Below are 26,767 nucleotides of genomic sequence, written 5' to 3'. Positions count from 1 at the left end.
ATGCAGTATATTCTTGTAACTTTTTATTTTTATTTTTATCTTGTTGTATATTTGCATCATACTTTTTCAGTATATGTGATTAATTAGTCATTTTTGGTATTTGTAAATTCTTTCATTTGGCTTAATAGAGATTGTAGGTAGGTATATAAAGTTCAGAGAGGTGTTACCACTTATTTATTATAATGGTCTTGATAGGTAACTTAATTTCCAAATTTATTTATTGGTTTGTAGATTTGTTTGTTTTTTTTTTTTTTCAAATAAGGAATTATACAAAGTTTTATTTTTTATTTTTTTTCTTTTTGAAATAAATAAAAATAGATGACGACTTCAAACTTTTAAAAAGTTAGTTTTTCACTAATAAAAAAACAAGTTTGCTGGAGACGCATGTGATATTTTTATTCTTTTTATTTTATCAAAATCATTTAAAGAAATATAATCATAATTTTTCATTTCCTTCATTAACCCTTTAAAAAATTAGTTCTAAAATAATCATAATTTATTTGAAATTCTAATTTTATTCTATGAAGTGATAACTAAAGATAAAGAATTTTATTTTAAAAGAAATTCAATTTTAGGGTATAAATCAATTAAAAATAATGTTTGATTTAATATAATTCCTAGACATCAACTAAAATAAAATTTTTAAAAGATTTTAATTTTAGTACATAAAGGAACTAACAATAAAATATTTTAGTTAAAATAAGACATATTTTAATACAAAATTTTTTAATAATAAAAATATTTATTTTACAAAAGATAAATATAAAATAAAAAAGTTATAAAATTTTAAATCCACTTATAATATTTTGTGATAAGTAGTCAAAGTCCTTCCACTAAACAAATTTAGTGCTTTTCAAGTAAAGATTAATTGATTTAAAATTTATGTTTTCAAACCTACCTAAAAGAATGGTTCTCATTTTTTACATATACAAGTGGTTAATTAATTTATTTATTTTTGTCAAACACTCCCTCCTCATGTCCACAATTAAATCATAAATTTTAAATTTTTTTAAATATTCTAAATTAGGATTAAAAATATTACTTTTAGAATGGTGGTTGTCACATTTTTTATGTTATGAAACATTAATTAAAAAATAAATAATATAAAAAATGAATAAAAGTCTTTTACGATGGGATCCCAAATTTGTAAAATTAATTTTTGTCATTTTTTTGAAATTAAAAAATAATATATTTTTAACATAAATATCATTTGATATTTTAATTATTTATATATATTTTAATTTAAAAAAAGTATTTTTACAAAAGTGGAAAAAAGTTGGAGGGTTAAGTGGTGTTTGTTTTTTTTTACTTAATTTTAAAAATAGAATCTTAATGTTTAATAATGTTAAATATTAGATTATTTATTTATATAATATTTTATTTTTATTAAGCATTAAAAAGAAAGAAAAATCAATATATTAGTCAACTTAGTTTTACAGACGGAGGATGATTTTCTTCTCTTTTTTATTTTAATCAAATGACCCTTTTCTTTTTCGTCCAATAAAGGAGCAAAAACGAAAAAGAAAAAGGTCTTGGTTGGTAGCTAATAACGTGGGAGCGGGCAAAAGAGGTATCAGCACATGTGTGAGAAGGACATTTGAGTCTAAAAGATGGTGATGATGATGATGGGATTTGTACATGGACGTATGAGTTCTGACTTCTGAGAGAGTAGGATCCGTGAGTATTGGGTTTGGGTGCTGGCTGGGCCCTTCAGATCTGCAAGAAAACAACGATGACCCACTCCAAGAAACCCACTGCTCTATGCAGAATACCCTCTTCAGCCCTACACTCTTCTAGATGCGCCTCTTCTCTTTTATTATATTATTCTTTCCTTTTCTTCTTCTTTGAGGAACCCGGGATCCTCCGTTCTCTTCTTTATTTTTTCGTTTTCCTCATCAGACTGGGCAATTCCTCTGGTATCGAGTTTCATCTGATTTTTTTGAGTTCTTCTTTTCTAAGGTCTTAACCAAACTTACTATGATTTTCCCATCAATTTCTGTGAGAGCCCCATTAAACCCAATCACCCCGTCAGTCCTTAAACCCCCACCAAAACCCTCTCTGTTTCGCGTGAAGCCTGTCCACTGTTCGAATCATCATCAGAACCCCAACGCCGTCGATAAATCCGTGAAACTCTCGACCCATCTCATACACCACATCACGGTAGCCACTGAACTAGTGAACAAAAAGCATGGTAAGAAAAACAGTGGAGATGAAGAGAGGAGAGAATCTTCTTCCCAAGTGGGTAGTCGGCAGATGTTGGGTTTATGCGGGTTTGGGTACGGGGTACAAGGTTTCAGGTGTTTTCCATGGCTTGCGCTCAACTTCCACATGGCCCACAATCTTAGACTGGACCCTTCAATGATGCAGATTGTGCAGAACATTGGTAACCTTCCCATGGTGGGCAAGCCTCTGTTTGGAATCTTGTCAGATGCTTTTTACATTGGTGGTGCTCACAGAATCCCTTATATTTTCCTTGGAGGTCAGTCAACATCTTCTATAGACTCTGTTCCATAAATCTTGGCTTCACCTTAGTGGGTTTGACTGTATGCTCTGTTTGGTTGCCGTAAAATGATGAGAAAATGAAGTAAAAATCTCTCTCTTCCCAGCATATCATAATGTTTTTGGTTTTAGTTTCTTCTATTCTGGAGTTAGATCTTTCATCTATTTGGAAACAGCAGAAGCGAATTTTGTTTTTTCTTATTTGATATCTATTAATTTTCTCAACAACCAAAGGAAGCATTTCATTGTGTTCAAATTTGGTTCTGTTTAATTTGTTATTATAAGCAAATATTACCGTTGAATTTCCTTGTTGTTTGATCCGCACTCATAGCATATGTTGGTATTTTATATTCTCTTTATTCTTTTTGTCTTCCCTCTACATGGTTTTGCTGTATTGATCCTTTCTCCCACTTTAAATTTTCCTTGATTTGATTTATGTACTAATATTCGAAACTTCCGATGAAGAATGTATAAAATTGAGGTAGCTGCATCAAGCTGTTTCCTCATAAGACAAGGGATTAGTTGTAAAGTGCAAGCAATCTTCTTTCCTTCCCACTTTTTTAATTGCACTTTGCTTTATCCCAAAGTTCAGGGAAAAATAAAAAATTTGTCAGTCCTAATTACAATGAATTCAATATAGGGAGTCATGTCTGCAACATATTTATGAAAATCAATAGAAGGTGAATTAGAGCCCATTTGGCAATGATTTTGATTAAAGTGCTTTTGTTTTATAGCATTTTTCAAAAATGATTTTTGGAAGAATCATATATCAAGTGATTCTCCATGTTTTTAGAAGTGGCTTTTAAACTTTTGTTAAACACCTAATTTTTGCAAGGAAATGCCTCCAAGCATTAGAAAGCACTACTAATTCCATCAAATCTCAAGCGGGCTTTTAATCTTAGTAGCTAAACGGTAATACTTAGAGGACAAAATTCTATAAGAATAATTTTCCTATTCTCTATATGTGTTATGAAAATGTTTACTTCTGTGATGGGTGTTTAGTTTGTTTGTGTTTTAGTGTTTGGTTACTGTGCAAAGGATTTGAATAAATCTTGAATTGATAAAAGAAATATGTAACAATTGTCATAGACAGAGATCTAGGATTCAGTCTGATGGATAATTTGTAACTCGGTTGTCAAACTAAGAGCTTTGCTTAAAAGTGGACATAATGGAGATGTAATAGCTAGGAATTGTTAAATGTGATGAAAGACATTGATGGAAATCAAACTCTTTAGCCTTTTTGCAGATTCTCTCTTGGGGGGCGTTGTCATTGATCCCAGTTGCAGGTGAAGCACTTGCTACTCTTATGCTGTGTGTTCTTCTCAGTAATCTTGGAGCATCCATTACAGAAGTTGCACAGGATGCTCTTGTTGCAGAGTATGGCCAAAAGCATAGAAGGGGTGGCCTCCAATCTTATGCTTTCATGGCTGTGGCTGCTGGTGGAATCCTTGGCAACTTATTTGGTGGATATTTTTTACAAAACACACAACCCAATACAATGTTTCTTGTATTCGCAATTCTACTCCTCTTTCAAGTTGCAGTGTCCTTGACTACGAAAGAGGATTCTCTTGGCTTACCACAACCAGTGGATCAGAATCTTGTTAGGAAATCGATCTTTGAAGGTGTTAGAGAACAGTTCTCTAACCTTATGACAACAATTGGTGAAGATAGCATCTGTCGCCCTCTTGCTTGGGTTGTAGTTTCTATTGCCATGGTCCCAATTCTGTCAGGGCCCATCTTTTGCTACCAAACACAATGCCTTTGCCTTGATCCTTCAACTATTGGGATGTCTCGAGTGGTTAGTCAGTTGATGCTTCTATCTGCAACTGTACTCTATAATCAGTTCTGGAAAAGGATTCCCATGAGGAAACTGATTGGCACTGTGCAGATTCTGTATGCCTCCTCCCTTCTTCTGGACCTTGTTCTAGTAAGACAGATAAATCTCAGTTTGGGTATTCCAAACCAGGTGTTTGCTCTTTGTTTTTCAGGTGTAGCAGAAACTATTGCACAGTTTAAGCTCCTACCGTTCTCAGTGCTTTTTGCAAGTTTGTGTCCATCAGGTTGTGAAGGATCTCTGACTTCTTTCTTAGCATCAGCATTTTGTTTGTCATCAATATTCAGTGGGGTTTTTGGTGCTGGATTGGCTTCTCTAATTGGAATAACAGGCGGTGACTACTCGAGCCTGCCTGTGGGGATTCTGATACAGTTCCTTGCAGCTTTAGTGCCTTTGGGGTGGATGCACCTTGTACCCATGGTGGACCCAACAGCTGAAAAGGAAAGGAAGAAGGGTACAAGTAAAAGAAGTAGAAGAAATAGAAGGGTTGGAAGAGTAGCTCTTGATTCAATTTATGCTTACCGGCGAGAAAGAGAATACGAGGAGCAGAGGTAAAAGAAGCAGTGTTTTTGGAGGGTGCTGGGTAGAAGAGGCTAAGCACCATTGCCTTATCGTGGCATAAGAGCATAATGTCTACCGTGTTTCTGGTGCATCGTTTAGTCAACGCAACACAATGGAAGTTGCTAAGTCAGCCTGCTCTCATATAAGATTAAGAGTCTGTTTGGTAGTGATTTTATGAAGTATTTCAAATTTTTTAATACTTGAAATTATCTTTTAAGTATTAAAAAGATTAGAAACACTTTCAAAAATCATTATCAAATATACTCTAAATGAAAGATTATTTGGGGTTATGACAGGCAAGAATGGCGCTAATGTCCATAGTTCACCTGGGGTTGGTGATTTTATTTTATTTGTTTGCAGAGTGTACATTTCTCGTCCATGATTAAAAGAAAAAGGGACCCAAGTGTAAATTTCATCCATGGTTTTTCTTTTCACCATTTGCATAAGAGGGTTTAACATAAACCACAGGTCTGTGGTCACAGAGGAGTATGTTATACATTGTCTTTTCACACTCATACTTAAAGAATGATAATTGGACCGGTTAAAGAAAACTTGCAGGCAATGCCTTAATTGGTAACTGTTTTTTAAAATAACTTTTATGATAAGAACTTAAAACAGAGTTGCGACTCTTGAAACAGTTTTCTAATTTTGAAAACATATTTCTTAAATTTCTAACTTTGAAAATATGTTAGATAAACTTTTGATTGAAAATAAGTTTGCCATAATTTGCCTTAAAAGCATGTTATTTTTAAAGCAAATTAGAAAAGTTTTGAATTATTTTTTTAGAATATTTTGGGTAATAATTGAAAGAATAAAAAATATTTTAAATTTTTTTACATAATATATAAATATATAATAATTCCATTTAAAATAAGTAGAAAAAACTCTTTCTCATATCTTTTGTTTTGGAGAATGTTAAAATGTCTTCATAAAACAAGGGAAACAGTGGATCCTAATTGTTCTTTTTGATCTTTTACTCTTTCAGCCTTTGTAGAAGAGTGTTGTTCCACATGTTACTCGTGACAAGGCAAAGCTAGTTTGAGCATGGCACACCTGTATTGCCCTCCTTTCTTTCTTTCTTTATTTTTTATTTTTATTTATTTTCTATTCTAGAAGTCAATACTCCCCCATTTTTCTTTACCTGTTTGGTCTAAAAACTGTGTTGATAATTCATTCATTTAATTTATTTTAATTATTAGTAAAAGTGATTTCAAAACTAACATGCCAAATAAGAAATCAAATCACAATCATAAAGTAGAGTTAGAGTGCATATCTGAACTATTTCTTAAATACTATCATAAGACATTAAAGCTAGTTCAAGAATATGACATACAATACGCGTTTTTATCGAAGATAATCAAACGAGCATCATATATCAAGGTAATCAAGTATGACACAAAATAAGGGCATAATTCACAATGACATGCATATTCATAGAATTTTGAAAATGGGGTGGTAGGAAATGTACCTAACAGCAAGTTATGCACTTCAATAAAAAAATAATAGTTAACTCAACAATAGATATAAAACAAACTCATTTACATCATAAATAGGAATCAAAATTAATTAAATATCAAACAATCGTCTCATTTGAATCGATATCGGAGAAAATATTAAGGATGTCAGGCCCCATCGAAGCTCAATTTAATTTTACATGAATTAATTATATAAACCCCATTATTTGAAATCATGAAGTTTATTCATACTTATTAAAAATAAAAAAAGACCATGAAAAAAAATAAAAGAAGCAAAAAAAAAAAAAAAAAAAAAAGCATGTGGGAAAGAAATTTGGCAGAAAAAAGTTTATTAAAAATATGAAATTTAGCAGCCTAGATATCTAGGGATAAAGTTTTTGAAAAAGGGGAATGGTCTGTGGTTGTACGTAAAGGGAAGATGGGCGGCGAGTGTCATGAAAGCGGAACTGGAAAGGTGATCTGAAGCATTCTGGAAAAGATGATGGTATCATCTGATTTATATGCTTCTCAAGGAGAGGATTTATCAGAGAAGGTTGTCTATAGGTATCCGCGCAATCAAGGACATCGCCACGAAGAGCCTGAGCAACAAGTTGCCATCTATTGGATTTTCTTTGCCATTATCTCAAAAGGCCTTGAGCATTTTTCACTGTCATCAAAGGCTGTCCCCACCACATACTGGTCAAAAACAAATTCGTGATCATCAGGACCGTCAATTGGAGTCAAGTAGTTGAAGACAGTCCACGTGCTGCTCTTTCAAGTAACGGGGCTCCTTCATCCGTCTTTTCTTCCATGTCACGCCCGGCTGTGTCGAGGAAAAAAGGTTGGTGATCTGATTCTATTGATGAAGGCTTCCCAAGATTCAATGCTTTTTGATAATTCCAGCGTACTTAAAGGATAACAAGATAGAACCAATTGAAGCCGTTTTTTATTTTTGTTTTTTATTTTATTCTCTTATTTCCGTGATACTCCAGCGTCAAACTCCACCACCATTTCTGCTACCCATTAACGAGAGAAGATCCCTTGTCATGGGTCACGAAAACTGATCCATGAGAAACCCATGAAAATAATAGTATAAACATAAACCGGCCAGCTGCCTCTCGACATGCTTCACATTTCCCCTAGTTAACCCGTGAACCACCTTCTGGTCTTCAAACCAAGTAGTCTTCTTGTTTTCGCATGCGTTGGCCTGTAAATTAAATTCTGTACCCATTAAGCACAGCACAGGAACAAGTTCTGGGATCCGAGCCACTGGTGCATAATATTGCCATTATTGTTTCATGCATGAAGAACCGACTCCAAGTCTCCATCCACAACATACCGTTTCATGGGCTCTTTAAAGCTGATACGAATGCTCCGAAACTTGCCAGCATTGGTGCCAATCAACCAAGCTAGTGAGTGCAACACTTGGTCTTTCATGACCAAATCAATCTGATAATAAGTCTCAAATCTAGGCTGGTCATTTCACACGAAGGACCAGTTTAGAAATAGTAACAGAGACTCTTAGCATTCTGTTCATTGGGCAAGGGGTCATACTCTGAGCCAAGGTGATTCAGAAGACTGTCATTGGAAAATAACCTTCATAAATTCCTGGATTAAATTGAGGCTACCTAATGAATTATTCTCTCACAGGTTTGTAGTGCTCAGGCGTAGGATAGAACTGGTCAGACAGGGCACGAAACTAAATTCCATCTCCCTTATTCCTGTAACAGTTTGTGAAGTTTTCTGAATCAATGCTGTCCCACCAGGCTTCAAGAACTCGAGATTTCTTTGAACTTTGTTCAATATAACCTGAGGATTTGTTGACGAGAAATACATCATAGAGCCATGATACCAGAATCACGAGACATCATTCTGTTCAAAACAAAGTACCGAATCTGGCAGTCATGGGAAGTTCTTTAATTTCCATCCTGAAGTCTCATACTGATCTGAAATGCTTTCGGGAATTAGGAATGACGCCTCGAGAAAGCCACTCACGACTGCTTCGGTTTCAGAATCAATTTCTGGTTGTTATAAGGACGTTTCTGAATTGATTTCTGTTGGATGAAACACAGGGTCTTCCTGAAGGATGTTCGTTGTCCCTGCTAAATTGTTGTGCGTCTCCAAATGGACAATGACGTATCTCAACCTTTAGCAGTAGGTTGTTTGCAGTAATCATTGTTAAATATCTTCAAGCAAGTAAAATCGAAACCAGATCGATTTTATACCTGTACCATGAACCGGTAGATACTCTACCACACAACTGAACCTAGCAAATCCCAGTCAAGACATTTAAAAGGGATAAACAGAGGGAAAATCAAGTATAGGAACCCCATCCAAATTCAAGTTCTATGATGGGGGAGGGGGGGTGCAGTCTGGAGAAAAGACCCATGTAGGCACCTTTGTACAGTCTATCAAAAGCTCCTTATGCCAAAGCCTCTCCCACGTAAGTAAATCCGTTCAGCGTCAATAACTTGTCCTCTAGCTTTAGCTTCTTCTAGCTCACCGAGCTTTCAAGTAAAAGAGTATTCTGTGCTGGAAAAAAGGATTACATTCAATTTTTGTCGCAGTATTGCTACTTGATCAAATAATGCCCAAGCAAAGGAGCCATCTTAATAGCTGTCAAAACAGCCTCTGCATCTTTATTATCAGATTTTCCACCAGTTCGATCTGAAGGATCCATACATCCATGGGTCAGAACACCAACAAAAGGATGCTATGCACCATCTAGGGAAAATGCCCATAACTTCCACTTGAAATGGTGCCATAGAATCTTTGAGCCTTTTGATGAGATAAATACAACTAATGCACAACCAGGTTTTATCCCCTCTTATGAGAACCTAATAGGAATCAATCAAATAGAGTAGCAAGAAGACATCCAATCAACAAGTATATGAACACCAATAATTTTAGCGTGGAAAATCTTCTCTAATATGAGAAGTAAAAACCACGAGACCCTTAGGCCACTTAAAAACTCCACTAATATAATTAATGAGTTACACAATTCTCTTTAGATAAAACTAGAGGCATACATCAACCATATCTCAAGACAAATTGATTTTGGCAATTTCAATAACTTTGTATAAAAACAATGGAGAGATCTCACCAAACACACCACTGTTCTCGGACTAAAATATAACTTTTCAGAACTCCAAATCCAATCTTCACCGTTCAGAATGAATACCAATGAGTTCTGAACATGCTCTCCAAAAATCGGCTCAATTGAACCACGGATTAACGTTGATATGAGTTCATGATCAAAAGTGTCCGGATAGAAAATGCATCAAAACGGAGGCTCTGTTCTCGGACTGAAAGACGACTGTCCAGATCTTCAAATCCGATCTTCACCGTTTAGAATGAATATCAATGAGTCACGAACATCTCCTCCAAATTTCAGGTCGATCGGCCCACATACGAAGCGGGATTGACCTTTGATGAAATTTGGGCAGTGAAGAAAAAAAAACTGAATTTTTCTCTCTAACTTCAAAAATGGTGGTTCTCCCCTTTCTCTCTCTTTTCTCCTACCCCTGGTGGCTACGAAAAATTGGAAGAAGAAGAAGAAAAATGATTCTTTTTCTAGCCCTTTTATATAAAGGCCTAAGAGGCCTTAAATTTTGGGCTCTTAATTTAAGCCTTTCACATGAGGAAAAACCCAACACCTTTCATAACCATGGCTGCCCAATACTTCTCTAGGTTCCACTCGTCTATTTTGATATGAGAAGGGACTGGTTTGTCCAGTTGAATCTGAAAGGGGAGGCCCTGTTCTTCCTATTTTGAATTCCTATCATCAGTCTCCATAGGTGAAGTGGATGCCCAGTTAACTGTAGAAAAATTTGACTGGTAGCTACAAACGTAGTTAAAACTAATTGAACCAGTTCTTGCCCGCACAAACAATGCACTAGAATTGGATTATAGGAGTCTGGCCTATCCAATAGAATGCCATCAATGAAATCAATAACTTTGCCACAATAGCGTCATTCTGTCAGTATGTATATCTCTGATCCAGATTGAATCTGCAGAACCCTGAAAAAGGAGACCTCAGATTTTGAAGAAGGTGATATATTCAGAATATCATGATGTTGTCGAGGGAGCAACATGGCCTTTCCTGACTCTCAAAATGAAATGGGCAATGTGATAATAGAGTATGATCATGTCACGACATGAAAAAATATGATCTCTGCTCCTCATCTTCCTTTTTACTAGTGACTCTAATAGAAACAAAAGAACCCAAAGGATGCAATTGATGAATTGCTCCAAGCCGCAGGTTTGAAGGATCATCAACACTTAATCAATGAGGGCCAGTAACATGGCTAAGGTCACGATATAAATTCAGAAGATCAGACAATTGGGATTCAACACTGTATTTCCAATTTTTTACTTCCCAAGACATTCTTAATTCTCCCATTCCAAGAATTCCAGAAATTGCTGCCTAACGAAGAAAGGGTACCTGAAAAAAAGAAAGAAAAAAACAAAATGAACACAAGAAAAAAGGAACTCCAGAAAACAGAGTAGAGACAGGAAAAGAGTGAATAACTAAGCCAAACCACATTCCATTGTTTTGTCAATGGGCTTGAAAAACAGGTGGGGATATCAGAGAAAAAGAGCAAGATTTTTAGATATCAATATCAGTGACAATTCCATGCATCATCCATTAACAATAGAGATTAAAAAGACCAAAGTAAAATCTAAAACGGAGCATGCACATATTTAAACACATTCAGCAAGAGAAACGATCAACCCTAAATGTCCACAACAATCAACAAGATAACACCGGGATTTGCAAAAAAGATGTAGAATCATATAGAGATGAGAAGATGCGAATTTCATGTGACCGTACCTGGAAGAACCTGCCTTTGAGAAGTATTGCTCGGCTTCAAGTGAGATAGGTTCTCCTTCTCTAAAACCCACCATAAAAACAGTGAACCTCTGTTCCCCTTTTTCTCACGAAAACCATAAAAAAATCTTCCCTGCTTCCTCCCGCTCTCTTTATAATCCTTCTTATTCCCTGAACGGTTTCTCATTCTTTCTAAAAATTTTGCTTCCCATAATCCAAAATTTTCCCACCGAAAAATCAGAATCCCCACTCTTTCCTTTTTTTCTGCCATCTTTGTCCACATCCTCTCTCTCAAAATGTGGCCTGAATCCTTAGCTTACAAAATCCACTATGTTGTCTTTACTTACCTAAATTATCTTTCTCTATCTTTTCCTACCACAACTTTTCTTTCCCTGTTCCTTCCTTATGCACCTCGACATTCTACCATCTTCAGAATGGCAGCTTAGTGTCCTCCCCTTCCGAATGCGTATTCTTCCCCAAAAAACCAAAAAAAAGTAACAAGAAAATAAATTCAAAGATAAAGTATTAAATAAAAAAAATTAAGATTGGGAATCATTAAAAAAAAAAAAAGGAAAAAGAAAGATCAATCACACGCAAGTCTTATAAGCCATGCAATAGGGTGATCCATGCAAACAATGCAACCATACGGGAAAGTGAGTCAATGGATGGCCTAAATGGGTTAGGCCTAGTAGTGCCTGATGAGCCTAGTGTGTCTAAGTGTCCTAAGGCGAACTAAGTGGAATCTAACCTAAAGTGCACTTAAACAAAGCTTAATCTAAACTCGAAGGGCGACCAAGGTCACAATAAGGGGGCCAGACAAATTCCTCAACCAAAGTCTTCAAAGTGGCTTAGAGAAGGTAAATGGCATGAGTAACGATGGGCCATCGAGGAACTACTATGGAGTATTGAAAGAGCACTTAATTGGGCATGTGTTAAGGGGACAATATTGAGAGTCTATAACATTATATGTCTCTTTTTGGAATATTATTTAATAATCTCTATCAGAGTCATAGTAATGACAATAAAAAACTTAATAGGCTTAGTACATCCTATTATCTACAATGATACTTGTAATTATTAACATTATTACTTTTAGGTAAAAATAATATTACTATTTCCAATAACATGTTTGACGTAGAAGCTGAAATGGTGATGAGTGATAAATAAGTTAGCATATCCTTCTATCCACAGTGGTACTTTTAGTTTGTTACTTTTATGTAAAAACTATTTACTATTTCTAGTGGTATGTTTGATGTAGAGATTGAAGTGGTGATGAGTGATATGACAGTTGCGTACATGGGTCCAATCAAGTGTACCTATCAGCTTGTCTTATATAGGTGGCTGCCCACTTTTAATTGGTTGGAGGGCACTATTGGAAACATGCACAAAGTTACTATTCTAGTGCATGAAATAAGAGTTATTTTTCCCAAAATGTACTACCCATGAAAGTGACTTTTTTGGTTTATGAATTTATCCATATTTTATGGATAGTACATGTTTACATAATTTCCCCATAAAATTATATTTCCAAAAATAATGAGTGTTCTAAAAAATTATTTTAAAAAATTTCATCATCTTCTTGTGTTTTCTTTATGAATAAAAGCAACTTATAGAGAAAAAATGTTTTTGGGTTTTGATTTTTGATTTTTATATTTTGGAAATTATTTTTGTTTCATGTTTTTTTTCCCCTTAAAAATGCTTTTATTTAAGAAAAAAAAATTTGTAAAATCTTATTTGGTTTGAATTTTCACCAATGTAAAAAATTGATGAAAAATATAATTAAAATTATATTATTGTAATGGAAAATATTTTATGATATTATTATATTGCATTTGTTTATTATTCCTTTTTATTTTCTTTATTATAAAATGGTTTAATAAATTATTCTAATATATTTATAATTAGTCAACTAAATTATTTAAATATAAAAATATATCCTATTCAAAGTATTATATCTTATGAACAATCTAACTTGACATATTGTGCATTATATATTATTTGGTGCATTAGGAGTTGCACGAAAATCTAAGTCACGGGTTCCTTGCAAATAGATGATTTGTTCACATCTGGTTGATGGACTTAGATAATCCATTTGTGATTGTGGTGCGCTACCCCCTAATTAGAGGGATGACTAGTCTTGGTCAATAGGATAGGTTTCCCATGGTGAGTGCACTTGTGTGTATGGTTATACATTGGATAGGATCTATGATGAGTCATGATGTAAGATTATCAGGTAGTCATGACTTTAGTAAACTACTATAATATTTGGTCTTTCAGCCTTGAGAGAATACTGAGCTTGTGTCAAAGTTTCGATGGCTTTGACCTACAGGTGAAACCTTAAATTGATTATATATTCCTAATGGATTGAGTCACTATTGATAGAGGCTAGTGACAATAGGTATTCTCAATAGAGGTATCATAATATCTCATGGAGTTTGAGACAATGTGTCCCATTGGGTGATCATAAGGAAATGCATTCAAGTAAACTATGATCATAATAGTTCTTTAAGTGGAACTTGACATAAGCTTTTTGTGAGATAGGACATGTTAGTTGATAACATAATAAAATGATCTATAACTTAAGGATGATGGAGGTAGTCTTGAGAAGTTGATAGGATTCACGTTGTTAGATTATGAACATCAACTCATTAGGAGGCTGCAAATAGTGGATATTAGGTCAGACACCTGAGCACCTTGTGTCTCATTATAATTACATAGAGTATTGGAGTGTAATTGATTCTATAATGGAATGTTGAGTCAACTTCAAAATTTGATTTTGAGAGAGTTAGTATTATCCTATAGGTCCTAGTGATCCCGCTTAAGCTTATATTCCTTGATGACATAGTTTATGAGGATTGATTGGTTCTTAGTTCATTTATATGCACAAAGGCATTTTGGTAGATACTTAATGTTGCACATTGGTTAGTGAATGATTTATCATGATTGGGCTAATCAATTTTGGAGTCTAATTGGGCTAATTGATCAATTAGGACAATTTTTTAAGTTAGGTTAAGTGACCTAAGCCCAAGGTGGGCTCAAGTCACTTAAGCCTATGGAAAGCCTATGAATACTCCCTTATTGAGGCTTTATCCTTCCTTCTTTTTATCCACTTCAAGAGAGAAAACCTTAGCCTTCATTCTACCAAATCTGCACTATTTGAGTGTCGAGCTTTAAGAAGGAGTCATTAGGAGAAAGACTTAGGGTATACAAGATCTTCTACAATTTTTGTTCTACTATTTATAGATATGAAATAATTTGGGAACATCAAGATCTAAGGTAAGCCCATCTAAACCCTTGATACAAGATCCTATAAAGTTTTTATACTTGTTTTTGCTTATGTTTCTAGAATTTAGTAGACCTAAGAGAGTTGCATGCACTTAATATGATTCAAGGCCAAGGAACAGAACAATTCAGGATTCTCTGCAACAAGTATAAGAGCCCTAGGTTAGGGAAAAACACATTATTACTTTTCTAGGATGTGATTACTTTGCAGGGTTTGTTATTCATACCATGACCTAAATGGATGAATGAATGAATAAATGAAAAATCATTAATTATTCATGTATGAAATGCTTGGATGGTTAGTAGATTTTTCAATTTGTAAATCCTGTATAGAAAGTAAAATGGCCAAAATACCCTTTACTACTAAAGGGGTTAGAGCTAAACATGGATTTTAACTTTGTTTCCACCGTTCTTTGCGAAAGATCTGCATCCACATCGCTTATTGCTTCATCATAATCCATGGGATCGATCTCATGGCCCTCTAGATTTTTCTCAAAAGACTCTCTTAAAAACATGAATTGATCTGGTTGTATAACAACTCTCTCACTACGACGAGACATCGGTGTACTAGAAACAGGAATGGTTGATACTAGATCGATGGTATTTTATGCTATTGTGAGAGTATCGTCCAGTGCTCTTCAATCAACCTCACTCCGAGATTTATTACTCATCATATACTCATCTTATATATTTTAAAAAGTTTAGGACCTTGTAGAAGCACCTATAGGAGTAAAACCCATATGGTGCAAGTGGGTCTACAAGAGGAACAGACAACTAGATGGAAAGTTTGAAACATATAAGGTTAGGCTTATAGCAAAGGGTTATAGTCAAAAACTTGGTTTTGACCATGAGAAGGCCTTCTTGCCAATAGCCATGCTCAAGTATATCAAAGTACTCTTATATATTTTGACACATCTTGATTATAAGATATCACAAATGGATGTCAAGATTGAATTCTAAAATGGTAATCTTGACGAGAGTATCTATATGATGCAACTGGACATATTCATAGTAAAGGGTCAAGAGTATATGATATGCAAGTTACATAAATCCAATTATGGATCAAGAAAGCATCCAACTCATGAAATAAATGTTTTGATTAGGTAGTCCAGACCTTTGAGTTTAATCAAAAAGTGGATATACCTTGTGTGTACAAGAAGGTGCAAGGAAGCATGTTGGTCTTTATGATCTTATATGTTCATGACATTCTACTCACTGAGACTGATGTAAGGTTATTTTCATTAGTCAAGATTTAGCTATATACTTAATTCTAGGTGAAGGATTTCAAAGAAGTATAGTATATTTATGGAATTAAGATTCTATAGAACCATATATATATATATCATAAAACATGTATTAATTAGTAATATGTTTCATATTACTAATATGTTTAATGGATAAAATGAGAAAGCAACATATAAAAATATATTTAAGGGATAAAAACCATTTTGTCATTGCTAAACAAAATCATATGAACACAGTATTCTTATTGCCACAATTCCAAAACTTCATGACCAAATCAATAATTAAATCAATTTAAAAGTTTTTATTCACGAAAAATGAAAAATGTCACCAATGAAAAAATACCATCACATTTATAAAAAAATAAAATTGTGACTATAAGTTATGAAGACTTTTGGTCATACTAATGAGTTTTCTCTATGATAAATATACTTGAGTTTTTAGTTTCAAAATCTATTTCACTAATAAGTTCTTCTTTCTTACTATTTATTTCATGATGTTATAAATATGTATGGATAATTGTGAATGATCTTATAGTTATTCATAAAGACTTTTGTTATTCCCCACAAAGAATTAAATATTGTATTTAATTTTACTTTTTCTGACTCCCATAAATAGGAGACCTAGATTAATGAAAATCACACATGAGAGTTCTTTTATTACTCTATTTTCTTTCTTTATTTCTTTTCTAATCTTTACAAATGGAAACTCTAATAGAAGTGTGTTTGTGGAAGATTGAAACATTGAAAAGATAAACTCACTACTAGAAAATCTCTTCTTTCTCATGTAAAAGGTATGTGATGAAATCACACTTTTATTTTCTATTTCATTTGTCTTATTTAAATGTAGAAAACATGTGCAATTAAGTAGAAAATATTTCTATCTAGAAATTATGAAAAAAAAAAGTAATAAAAAATATGTAAAATCCTCATAACCAAAACTTATTTGGAAATTAAAAAATTACACAAATATAGTTAGAAGTTATATAATGAATATTTCATAGCCTGAAACTATTTAAAAATTTTCACAATCTTGTTACAATAAAATATGTAAAGTAGAATGTACAACCAAATGCTACACATAATTTTTTTCATAGTTAAAAGTTATGTAAGCCATATTTTCTATGTTCAAGCAAGAAATTTTAAAATATTGATATTTTAATTTTGTATAGCCAAAAGTTATACAGAAAATTTCTCTTAGGTAGAATATATGAAAAATTCTTTATTGATAATTATTTCATAGCAGAACCTATGTAGACAATTTCTAAATTTTTGTTGTTTGACTAGAAGTTATATAAACTAAAATTTTTAATCAACAATTCTATAACTAGAAGTTATATAGAGAATTTATAACTATGGTATAACTAGAAGTTATACAAAACAAAATTGTTAATTAACAATTTTGTAGAATGTTATGGTCATAATCTATATGGAGAATATTTTATAGCCTAATTCTATGCAAAATTTTCATTTCATCATAATAAAACTATTCATAGCAAGAAGTTATGATAAGTTAATTTTTTCATTTTTATTATTTAGTTAATGTTGCCTAATTATAATGTTAGTTTCCTGAATTTAGTAATTATTCCTAAATTTATAATAATTATTTTATTTTATGATAATATGAAAATATTGTTTATCATGACTAGAACCTATGTAGAAAAATAATATATTTATTTTATTATATTACATAACTTCTAGCTATGTGGAGTAGGAAAGTGTATATTCCAATTATTTTGGTGGATTGAAACTGCATGAAAAATAATTTGCATCTTATTATAGACTAAAACTAGCTATATAAAATAATCAATTTACATATTTTTATGGCCTAAAAATATATGCAAAAATTCTTACATACTCTTGTAGTTGAAAAAAAATTATGTCAAATACTTTCATATGAAGCTCTATGAAAGCAAATATATGTTTCATATATATGGAAAATATTGAGATTATTATTTTATATATTATAACAAATAACTATATAAAAGTTAGTGTTATATAATTTTTCATAGCCAAAAGCTATGTAGGACAATTAATTTACAATCTCTCATGGCCATAAGCCATATGGAAAATTTATAACCAAAAGCCATATATGTAAAGCAATACATATATTATGTAAGTATTGTGATATTAAATTATTGTTTCACTTATAGCCTAGAGCTACAAGAATTTTATATATTTGCATTTCCTAGAGTTATGAAATATGAATTTTTCTCATGTGTAAGAATTGAATTATTGAAATCCTTTATCTTCTATGATTTGGATTTGGATATATCAATAGTGTTGGTACACGACCAACAATGTTTATTCTGGCTAGCTTCCTCCACAAAAATGACGAGTGTACTTACAACAAGGTGTGTCCAGATAGTTTTTCTGGATGTACCCCTTCAAAGCTTAAGTTAGTATTCGGAAGAAATGAGCTATTGTTCTTTTAGGGAGCTTCATTCATCCCTGAATTTGATGCCTGGTAACCTTTTATTCTAACAGAGGTGTAACATTTTATGTGTCTCTTTAATGCTTTAAATGCCAATAATTGGCCTTGTGAATAACGACTTTTGGACTTGAAGTAAGACGTTTATGTTTATGATTAATCTTGATGTAATGGTTCGGTACATTTATTACTTGAATATGAATGCTACTTGGTTAGCCTTTTGTCCATCTAATACTTAGACGGGAAATGGATTTATGCCTGGACAGATGCTAGGTCTCATAATGCCCCCTAATTCTTTCATTTAGATTCCTTTAGAAACTAGATGGATGGTTGGAGAGAATTTACTACTAGTTTGCTTGTTGGAAAATTTTTCAAATTTCTATTTTGGCACCAAAGGAGCACATGTTCGGTGTACAAGGTTTGAGGTGACACATGATTACAACGGTTGATAGGCAACAAGTATTTTCAAATGCCTCGATCATCACACTCCTTTTTCAACCTATTTAAATGCCATTTTAGCCATTTTAACTTTAGTCTCTTGTTCTTAGATTGAGTTTCTTCTCACGGTTGCATTTGAGGACTTTGTTACTGTTATTTTCATCGTTAATATTGTATCAGATTTGTCATTGGTGCCGTTGCAACATGATTACTACCCAAAAAGTGCTATTTTGCACCTTTAAGTCATTATGTTTTAAGCACTTTTGTGTAGTAGTTTTCCATTTTTATTCCAATTGGCATGTTAAGAACCTAGCAATGACTTCTAATCATATTTGTGGCTAGTTTTAGTGTTTTGACAGCTTTTTGGATCATTAAGACAAGCCAAGCAAAGGAGAGAAGCAAAGAGGAGAAAAACAAAGAGGAAAACAGAGGACAGCAGCTGCAGTCTTCCTTTGCACTTTTGGAGCACTTTCCAAAGTCCATTTTCTACATGCTATATACCATTTCAAAGCTCAGGAAGTCAAAAATCCAACGCTTCAAACCGTGTACGATTTGGAGCTGAAATGAGGAAGTTAAAGCCATTGGAAGCCAATCACTCCAAGCTGAAGGAAGAATTTTGCACGGCTGCGAAATCACCCTTTTGTTGCGAAATGATTTTGCAGCCATTTTGCACAGTGCTGTGGAATTTCTCCTGAAGTTTCCCGATAGTTGTTCACTGACTCTTTTAGATCTTTTCTTCAGATATTTTTGTCTAAATTTCCATTTTCTCCTTGTATTCAGCCACTCATGTAATTCCTTAGCTAGGAAGTATCCAAGGAAGGGTAAATTACCTTCCTATATAAACTCTCTTGTAAACACTAAAAAAGGGGAGACTCTCGGAGGAGCTTGTTCCAGGAGGACTCTCGGAGACTCTCGGGGAGCTTTTTCCAGAGGATCCATATCATAGATATATATCATTTATGTAATCGACGAACAGAACACTTGCTCTGTTTCTTCTATATATTCTTGTTTTCTCATTAGTTTTCTTTCTAGCCAATCAAACTCTGAGGATTTTTCCTCAGAGGATGAGAGGCTAGGCTCTTCGTCTCTTGGAGTGAAGAAAGCCGAGTAAGTTTTTGAATGAAAAATTGGAAGTTTTGTTGTTTTAGTTTTTAATGAAGAGAAAGTGTGACCCGTTAATGGTTTTTATCTTTTTAGTTAACTTAAAACGTCTTTAAATCACCTGGGCCAACACTTGGTAAGGCAAGTGATCTCCGTCCATGGAGATTCACTAGTTTACCTTTTGCGAGCCTTTGGTAGGTGGTTTGAAGGTAGGATTTTCTAGAATAGCCAACACTTGGTAAGCTTTTGGACTCTAAGGAGACATCCATTAGTTATCTCTTGCGAGCTTTTGACGGGTAATCCAAGGTTAAAGATCACCTTGAATGGCAAGTGCTAGGTGAGAGGTATGAGCCATTGCAAGGTGCATCAGTGAGAGGGATTTAGTGTTTGAACCCATTAATGGGAAGCATCTGTACAACACCGGTTGGAGAAGGAACTATATGTTAATTCTCTAATGCGAGGAAAAGAAACAAGTGACCGAAACTCCCTTTTTGTATGAGGAATCTGAGCCTAGTGATCTGAAACTCCAAGAAACACTTTTCTTTGTAAGTAAAATCAGTTACTATTTTTGGTTAGTTTAAAACCGAACCTTTTTCATCCAAACATCTTTATGTTTTCTTTTAAAGCTAACCTTGAAATGAAAAGGCACCAATTCAGCTTTGAATTAATATCATTTGCAAAGTGAAAACCCATCCCAGTGAACGATCTTAGAGCCACTATGCTATAGTAGCTTTGTCTTTGCTACCCTAGTATATGGTGTAATAGGTTATAAATTTTGTTGATTACTCCCTCAATCAAGGAGCACCAGTTGGACACGAATCAGTTGAGACACCAATTAGGCATGAGTCAAATGGTGCCGTTGCTGGGGATGGTGCCACTTTACAGTGATATCACCTTTCTAGAGTACTTGTGATCTTCATCACAAGTTTGGTGATTTTTCTTTTCTTTTACTAACTCTTTTTAATTGTTCTTTTTCTTTATTTATGTTTTAGTTTACCTTTCAGCTAGTTTTAGTTAGTCTTAATTTTTTTTAGAATTGTTTTTCTTTTGTTTTCTTTTGTTTTCTCTGTTTTTAATTCACAAATTGCTAGTTGTGCATACCATGTTGAATACGAGATAGCAGAGGAAGCCATGAACTTCATGAGTTATGTGGCTGAAGTTTCAAGAGGATGGGATGAACCAAATGCTAGAGATATGGGAAGAATGACGTCTCAACCTAATGTTAAGGGTGAGAGGTATATTTTGAATGACGGCATAGACATGAAGGCAAAGATTGCAACTATGGAAAGGAGATTGGAAGAGCTGGAAATGAACCAGATGCAAGAAGTGCAAGCCATCTCTCAGACACCATTGCAAGCTATGCCTTATGCTATTTGTCTATCATATGAGCACTTGGTGTATGAGTGTCCTACCATTCCAGCCGAGAGGGAAATGTTTGGTGATTGCAGCACCTACAATTCCAATTGGAGGGACCATCCAAATTTCTCTTGGAAACCACAGCCACCTCAGTATCAGCAATCTGCTCAAGCACCACAGCAAGCCTCAAACCTTGAACAAGCTATGATGAATCTTAACAAGGTCATGGAAGACTTTGTTGAAGCTAAAAAATCCATCAATGCTCAGCTCAGTCAAAGAATTGACAGTGTAGAGAGTTCATTGAACAAAAAGATGGATGAAGTGCAAAACTATCTCAGAAGATAGATAATCTCCAAGATTCAATCTCAAGGTTTGCCAACCTCAACACAGTGCAAGAGAAAGAAAACTCTCATTTTCAACCTTATAAAAATTCCATGAGTATCCATGAAATGGAGGCTAAGGAGGGAGAATCTTCACAAAAGAGGGAAGTCAAAGAAGTGATCACTCTGAGGAGTGGTAAAGAGGTTGATGTGCCCACTTGCAAGCTAGAGCATGATGAAGAGAGTGAAACAGAGAAAGAAAAGAGGGAGGAAATCAAAGGAAAGAAAAAGAGGAAAAACATAGAGAAAGATGACTATATAGATGAAGAACCACAGAGGATAGTCATCAAGGAAAAAATGATGAAACACATGCATCCGCTTTTTCTTTAAGCTTTGTATGGGAAAATCATACAAACCAAGCCCCAAGTGAGGGATGCAAACTTCATATGGGATCCGGGCAAGTTAAGTCAGGATCAAAATTTTTTGATGGACTTAGTCTTTCTTAAGACTAACTAGTCCATAGCTTTTTGTTTTACTTATTACTTGTTTTAATTTTGATTTCAATGTTTTAATTTTGATTTCAATGTTTTAATTTTGATTTAAATGCTTTAATTTTGATTTCAATGCTTTAATTCTACTTTGTTTTGATGTAATATAGGTTTTTGGATGATCTCAGGTAGGAGAAAATGCAAAGAAATTGAAAGGAAGTCTTTCGGAGTGAAAAAAAGGGCAAAAACAAGGGTCTGCGAGATTTCGCAGCCTCAGGCCCCTCTCTGCGAAAATTTTCGCAGCTGCGAAACCAAGTTTGGCACATGAGTGCCACTTCGCAGCACAGTGACTCCCATTTCGCAGCTGCGAAACGGCTGCGAACCACCAAAGCATGAAAATTCCCAATTTCGCAGCCAAAACTCCATTTCGCAGGGTATTTCGAAGCTGCGAAGCCAACTTTTGGCACACGAGTGCCATTTCGCAGCACAGTACCCTCATTTCGCAGCTGCGAAAATGGCTACGAAACCCAAAAAAAAAAAAAAAAAAAAAAATTTCCTTTTCATTTTTCGCAGCCAAAGCCCCATTTCGCAGGGAGTTTCGTAGCTGCAAAACCAACTTTTGGCACACGAGTGCCATTTTTGCAGCACAGTGACCCTCATTTCGCAACTGCGAAATGGTTGTGAACGTAAAAACTTCCAATTTCGCAGCCAAAACTCCATTTCGCAGGGTATTTCGAAGCTGCGAAACCACTTTTTGGCATACGAGTACCATTTGGAAGCCCTGTACACTTATTTCGCAGCTGCGAAATGGGCTGCGAAATCACCTTTAGGCTGCGAAATGGTCTGCGAGCTTCGAAATGGCTGCGAAATCACCTCCAAGCGTCGAAATGGCATTCAAATTGCGAAATTGACTTGCAAAATGGAGGGAGGTTTGCAAAAACACCTTGCAAAGCCAAGGAAAGTTGCTAAAATGCCAACAGAGCCCTACGCACCAGCTGAGTACCCTCTGGAACTCATGAACAGCCACCTCTCCATTTCAGCCATGGCCAAGACTAGAGGAGAGCCCCGCGCACCCTGAGATCACACACATGAAGCCTCTCATTCCATTTCTTACCTCCTTAAAACCATCAGAGCCCATAGCTCCAGCTGAGGAGACTATGCCACCTAAGGAGACTACCAAAGCAGAGGTTGAAGTTCTAATCCAACCCACTCAAGAGGCCACCAGAGATGCATCAGCTCCACAGGACCCTACCACTACTTGATCATCTTTTTAGTTTTTGTATTTACTTATTATATTAGTATAGATAATTCCATGTTTTGATGTCTTATATTCTGAGATTGGATGTATTACTGATGATATATCATACATAGACATCATTTTTGTTTAAACTTGGCATTTTTCTATTTCCTTTACTCACTAACTCTTATGTTTTCTTTGAAACATGTGGTTTCTCCTATACGACTCAGACTCCATGTCACTAAGGAGGTACCCCTTCCTCCTTATTTTTTAATCGCTTTTGTCACATTGAGGATAATGTTTAGCTTGGTTGGGGAGAGAGTTGAGAAAGTAAGTATTGCTATTAATGCTAAGTTATTTTGGTAATTTAGTTGCTTTTTGTTTAATTTTTAAAATTTTTAAGTTTTTTATTCTACTCTCCATGGTTATTAAGGAAAAATTTTCAAAATGAAAAGGGAGAAATTGAATTTTTGTCTTTTTACTTGACTTAGAGTTTGTATTATGCTTACTAAAGTTGATGAATTGTTGAAACATCTATTGAATTCAACCTCAGTTCTTCCACTTTAAGCTATTCACACACTGTGCACACTAGGTTCCGATTATAAGATGAAAAACTATTTCCCTCTTGACTTAGGAAAATTTTAGACTTGGTACCTTTGACCTCATTTTAATAGTGTTGAGACACCTTGTAAAAGGCCAATGAGTCTTTGAAAAAAAAAAAAAAAAAAATGTTTGCTTGCCTTGAAACCCGAGCAAGGTCTGAGGGGTATATGGTGAAAATCTTTAAAACCTGGTGCCCTAAGCCTTAATTGGTTGGGAGTCACCGACCTCAATGCTCGTTACAAGGGTGAATAGGTGGAGTTTAACATATTGTAGGTGCTTGGGTATTAAAAAAATTATTCTCAAAAGTTCGGGGTGAAATCCGAGGAGTTAGTGGTTGAAAAATCCTTAAAGCTTGATGCCCTAAACCTTGATTGGTTGGGAGTCATCGATGGACCCTCGTTACATGGACAATTTAGAAAAGAATACCTTTAAGCCTTGTACTCCTACAAGAAAAAATTGTGAGAGAAAAGAGGTGCGTTCTTAGCCTATTGGAGGTTGATTAGTTTGCTAAGCTTTGAAAAGAACTAGGTTGAGGGGAGAGATTAGTTTGACATACTATATCCGGAAACTAATAAATAACACATAGATTTTTGTGGAAGAGTAAGGGTTGGACCTTTGGGAGTGGAAATTATTTTGAAGCTTAAATTTGCATAATGCCTACTCTTTATGAATTGTGACTAGGCAAATTATTTGATAGCTCCTATTGAAGTTTGAGTTTTATTTCTTTCATGTTCCATGTGAGAGTTTGATCCAATCATGCCACTTGATTATTTTTTCGAGTGATCAACATGATTTTGTAAATTATTATTTTATCTATTTTTCTTTATTTTTCTTTCCTTCATTGCTCAGGGACTAGCAATGTGTCAGTTGGGGGGAGTGATTACTACCCAAAAAGTGCTATTTTGCACCTTTAAGTCATTATGTTTTAAGCACTTTTGTGTAGTAGTTCTCCATTTTTATTCCAATTGGCATGTTAAGAACCTAGCAATGAATTCTAATCATATTTGTGGCTAGTTTTAGTGTTTTGACAGCTTTTTGGATCATTAAGACAAGCCAAGCAAAGGAGAGAAGCAAAGAGGAGAGAAGTAAAGAGGAGAAAAGCAAAGAGGAAAACAGAGGACAGCAGCTGCAGTCTTCCTTTGCACTTTTGGAGCACTTCCCGAAGTCCATTTTCTACATGCTATATACCATTTCAAAGCTCAGGAAGTCAAAAATCCAACGCTTCAAACTGTGTACGATTTGGAGCTGAAATGAGGAAGTTACAGCCATTGGAAGCCAATCACTCCAAGCTAAATGAAGAATTTTGCACGGCTGCGAAATCACCCTTTTGTTGCGAAATAATTTCGCAGCCATTTTGCACAATGCTGTGGAATTTCTCCTAAAGTTTCCCGATAGTTGTGCACCGACTCTTTTAGATCTTTTCTTAAGATATTTTTGTCTAAATTTCCATTTTCTCCTTATATTCAGCCACTCATGTAATTCCTTAGCTAGGAAGTATCCAAGGAAGGGTAAATTACCTTCCTATATAAACTCTCTTGTAAACACTAAAAAAGGGGAGACTCTCGGAGGAGCTTGTTCCAGGAGGACTCTCGGAGACTCTCGGGGAGCTTTTTCCAGAGGATCCATATCATAGATATATATCATTTATGTAATCGACGAACAGAACACTTGCTCTGTTTCTTCTATATATTCTTGTTTTCTCATTAGTTTTCTTTCTAGCCAATCAAACTCTGAGGATTTTTCCTCAGAGGATGAGAGGCTAGGCTCTTCGTCTCTTGGAGTGAAGAAAGCCGAGTAAGTTTCCGAATGAAAAATTGGAAGTTTTGTTGTTTTAGTTTTTAATGAAGAAAAAGTGTGACCTGTTAATGGTTTTTATCTTTTTAGTTAACTTAAAACGTCTTTAAATCACCTGGGCCAACACTTGGTAAGGCAAGTGATCTCCGTCCATGGAGATTCACTAGTTTACCTTTTGCGAGCCTTTGGTAGGTGGTTTGAAGGTAGGATTTTCTAGAATAGCCAACACTTGGTAAGCTTTTGGACTCTAAGAAGACATCCATTAGTTATCTCTTGCGAGCTTTTGACGGGTAATCCAAGGTTAAAGATCACCTTGAATGGCAAGTGCTAGGTGAGAGGTATGAACCATTGCAAGGTGCATCAGTGAGAGGGATTTAGTGTTTGAACCCATTAATGGGAAGCATCTGTACAACACCGGTTGGAGAAGGAACTATATGTTAATTCTCTAATGCGAGGAAAAGAAACAAGTGACCAGAACTCCCTTTTTGTATGAGGAATCTGAGCCTAGTGATTTGAAACTCCAAGAAACACTTTTCTTTGTAAGTAAAATTAGTTACTATTTTTGGTTAGTTTAAAACCGAACCTTTTTCATCCAAACATCTTTATGTTTTCTTTTAAAGCTAACCTTGAAATGTAAAGGCACCAATTCAGCTTTGAATTAATATCATTTGCAAAGTGAAAACCCATCCCAGTGAACGATCCTAGAGCCATTATGCTATAGTAGCTTTGTCTTTGCTACCCTAGTATATGGTGTAATAGGTTATAAATTTTGTTGATTACTCCCTCAATCAAGGAGCACCAGTTGGACACGAATCAGCTAAGGCACCAATTAGGCATGAATCACAACACTGGTGCCAAAATACCTCTACTTTGTTATGCCAAATTGGGTTTCTTCCTCTTTCATTCGAATACTTCTTGCTTTTATTAGCATTGTGTTAGGGTTTCTACATATTATGGTAAGGTTTCTACATATTTTTTCCTGAGTTGTGATTTGTGAGGGCGTTTTGCTTGATTTATGAGATTTTGAGAGGGTTTTTCAAATCCAAAGCATGGATTTTGGCAAATTAATAACTTTATATAGGGTTTTGAGCTGACGATACTTTGCAGATGGCTTCAATTTGTCCAAGGGGTCAAACTTCCGTAGAAACAATAGGATATCAGGTTGATGCCTTCTATGTCTTAGTCAATGGTATGTTTGGTTAATCTGTTTATGCTTTTCTTGCGCAGGTGTGTAGTCGACCTTCATTTCGTTTGTCCACATAGATAGAAGGAGTGTTGCTTCAATGAGCGGTAGATC

At 34.7% G+C, this 26,767-nt stretch overlaps 1 protein-coding gene across 2 annotated transcripts; it reads left to right on the top strand.

The window, feature by feature from the left end:
• The first annotated feature begins 1,547 nt into the window (after nt 1-1,547).
• On the top strand, nt 1,548-5,328 carry LOC117913856 (probable folate-biopterin transporter 8, chloroplastic). Of its 2 annotated transcripts, none has more exons than XM_034828945.1 (2): nt 1,548-2,479; nt 3,735-5,328. In XM_034828945.1, the coding sequence occupies exons 1-2, from the start codon at nt 1,978-1,980 to the stop codon at nt 4,886-4,888; spliced, it is 1,656 nt and encodes a 551-aa protein (XP_034684836.1). In that variant the 5' UTR covers nt 1,548-1,977; the 3' UTR covers nt 4,889-5,328. The 2 variants fall into 2 exon arrangements, with proteins under 2 accessions (XP_034684836.1, XP_034684837.1); XM_034828946.1 differs by having other exon boundaries at nt 2,347-2,479; nt 3,746-5,328.
• The last annotated feature ends 21,439 nt before the right edge of the window (nt 5,329-26,767 follow it).

This window comes from Vitis riparia, chromosome 5 (genome assembly GCF_004353265.1).
Source record: "Vitis riparia cultivar Riparia Gloire de Montpellier isolate 1030 chromosome 5, EGFV_Vit.rip_1.0, whole genome shotgun sequence".
NCBI classification, from domain to species: Eukaryota; Viridiplantae; Streptophyta; class Magnoliopsida; order Vitales; family Vitaceae; genus Vitis; species Vitis riparia.
Note: the sequence above shows the minus strand (reverse complement) of the source record. Positions and strands in the feature narration are given on the sequence as shown.

Excerpts from the sequence above, each read along its gene's own strand:
- LOC117913856 (XM_034828945.1), top strand. The coding sequence starts at position 1,978 with ATGATTTTCCCATCAATTTCTGTGAGAGCCCCATTAAACCCAATCACC. Across the intron at positions 2,480-3,734 it reads CCCTTATATTTTCCTTGGAG|CCTTTTTGCAGATTCTCTCT; the intron begins GTCAGTCAACAT and ends CAAACTCTTTAG.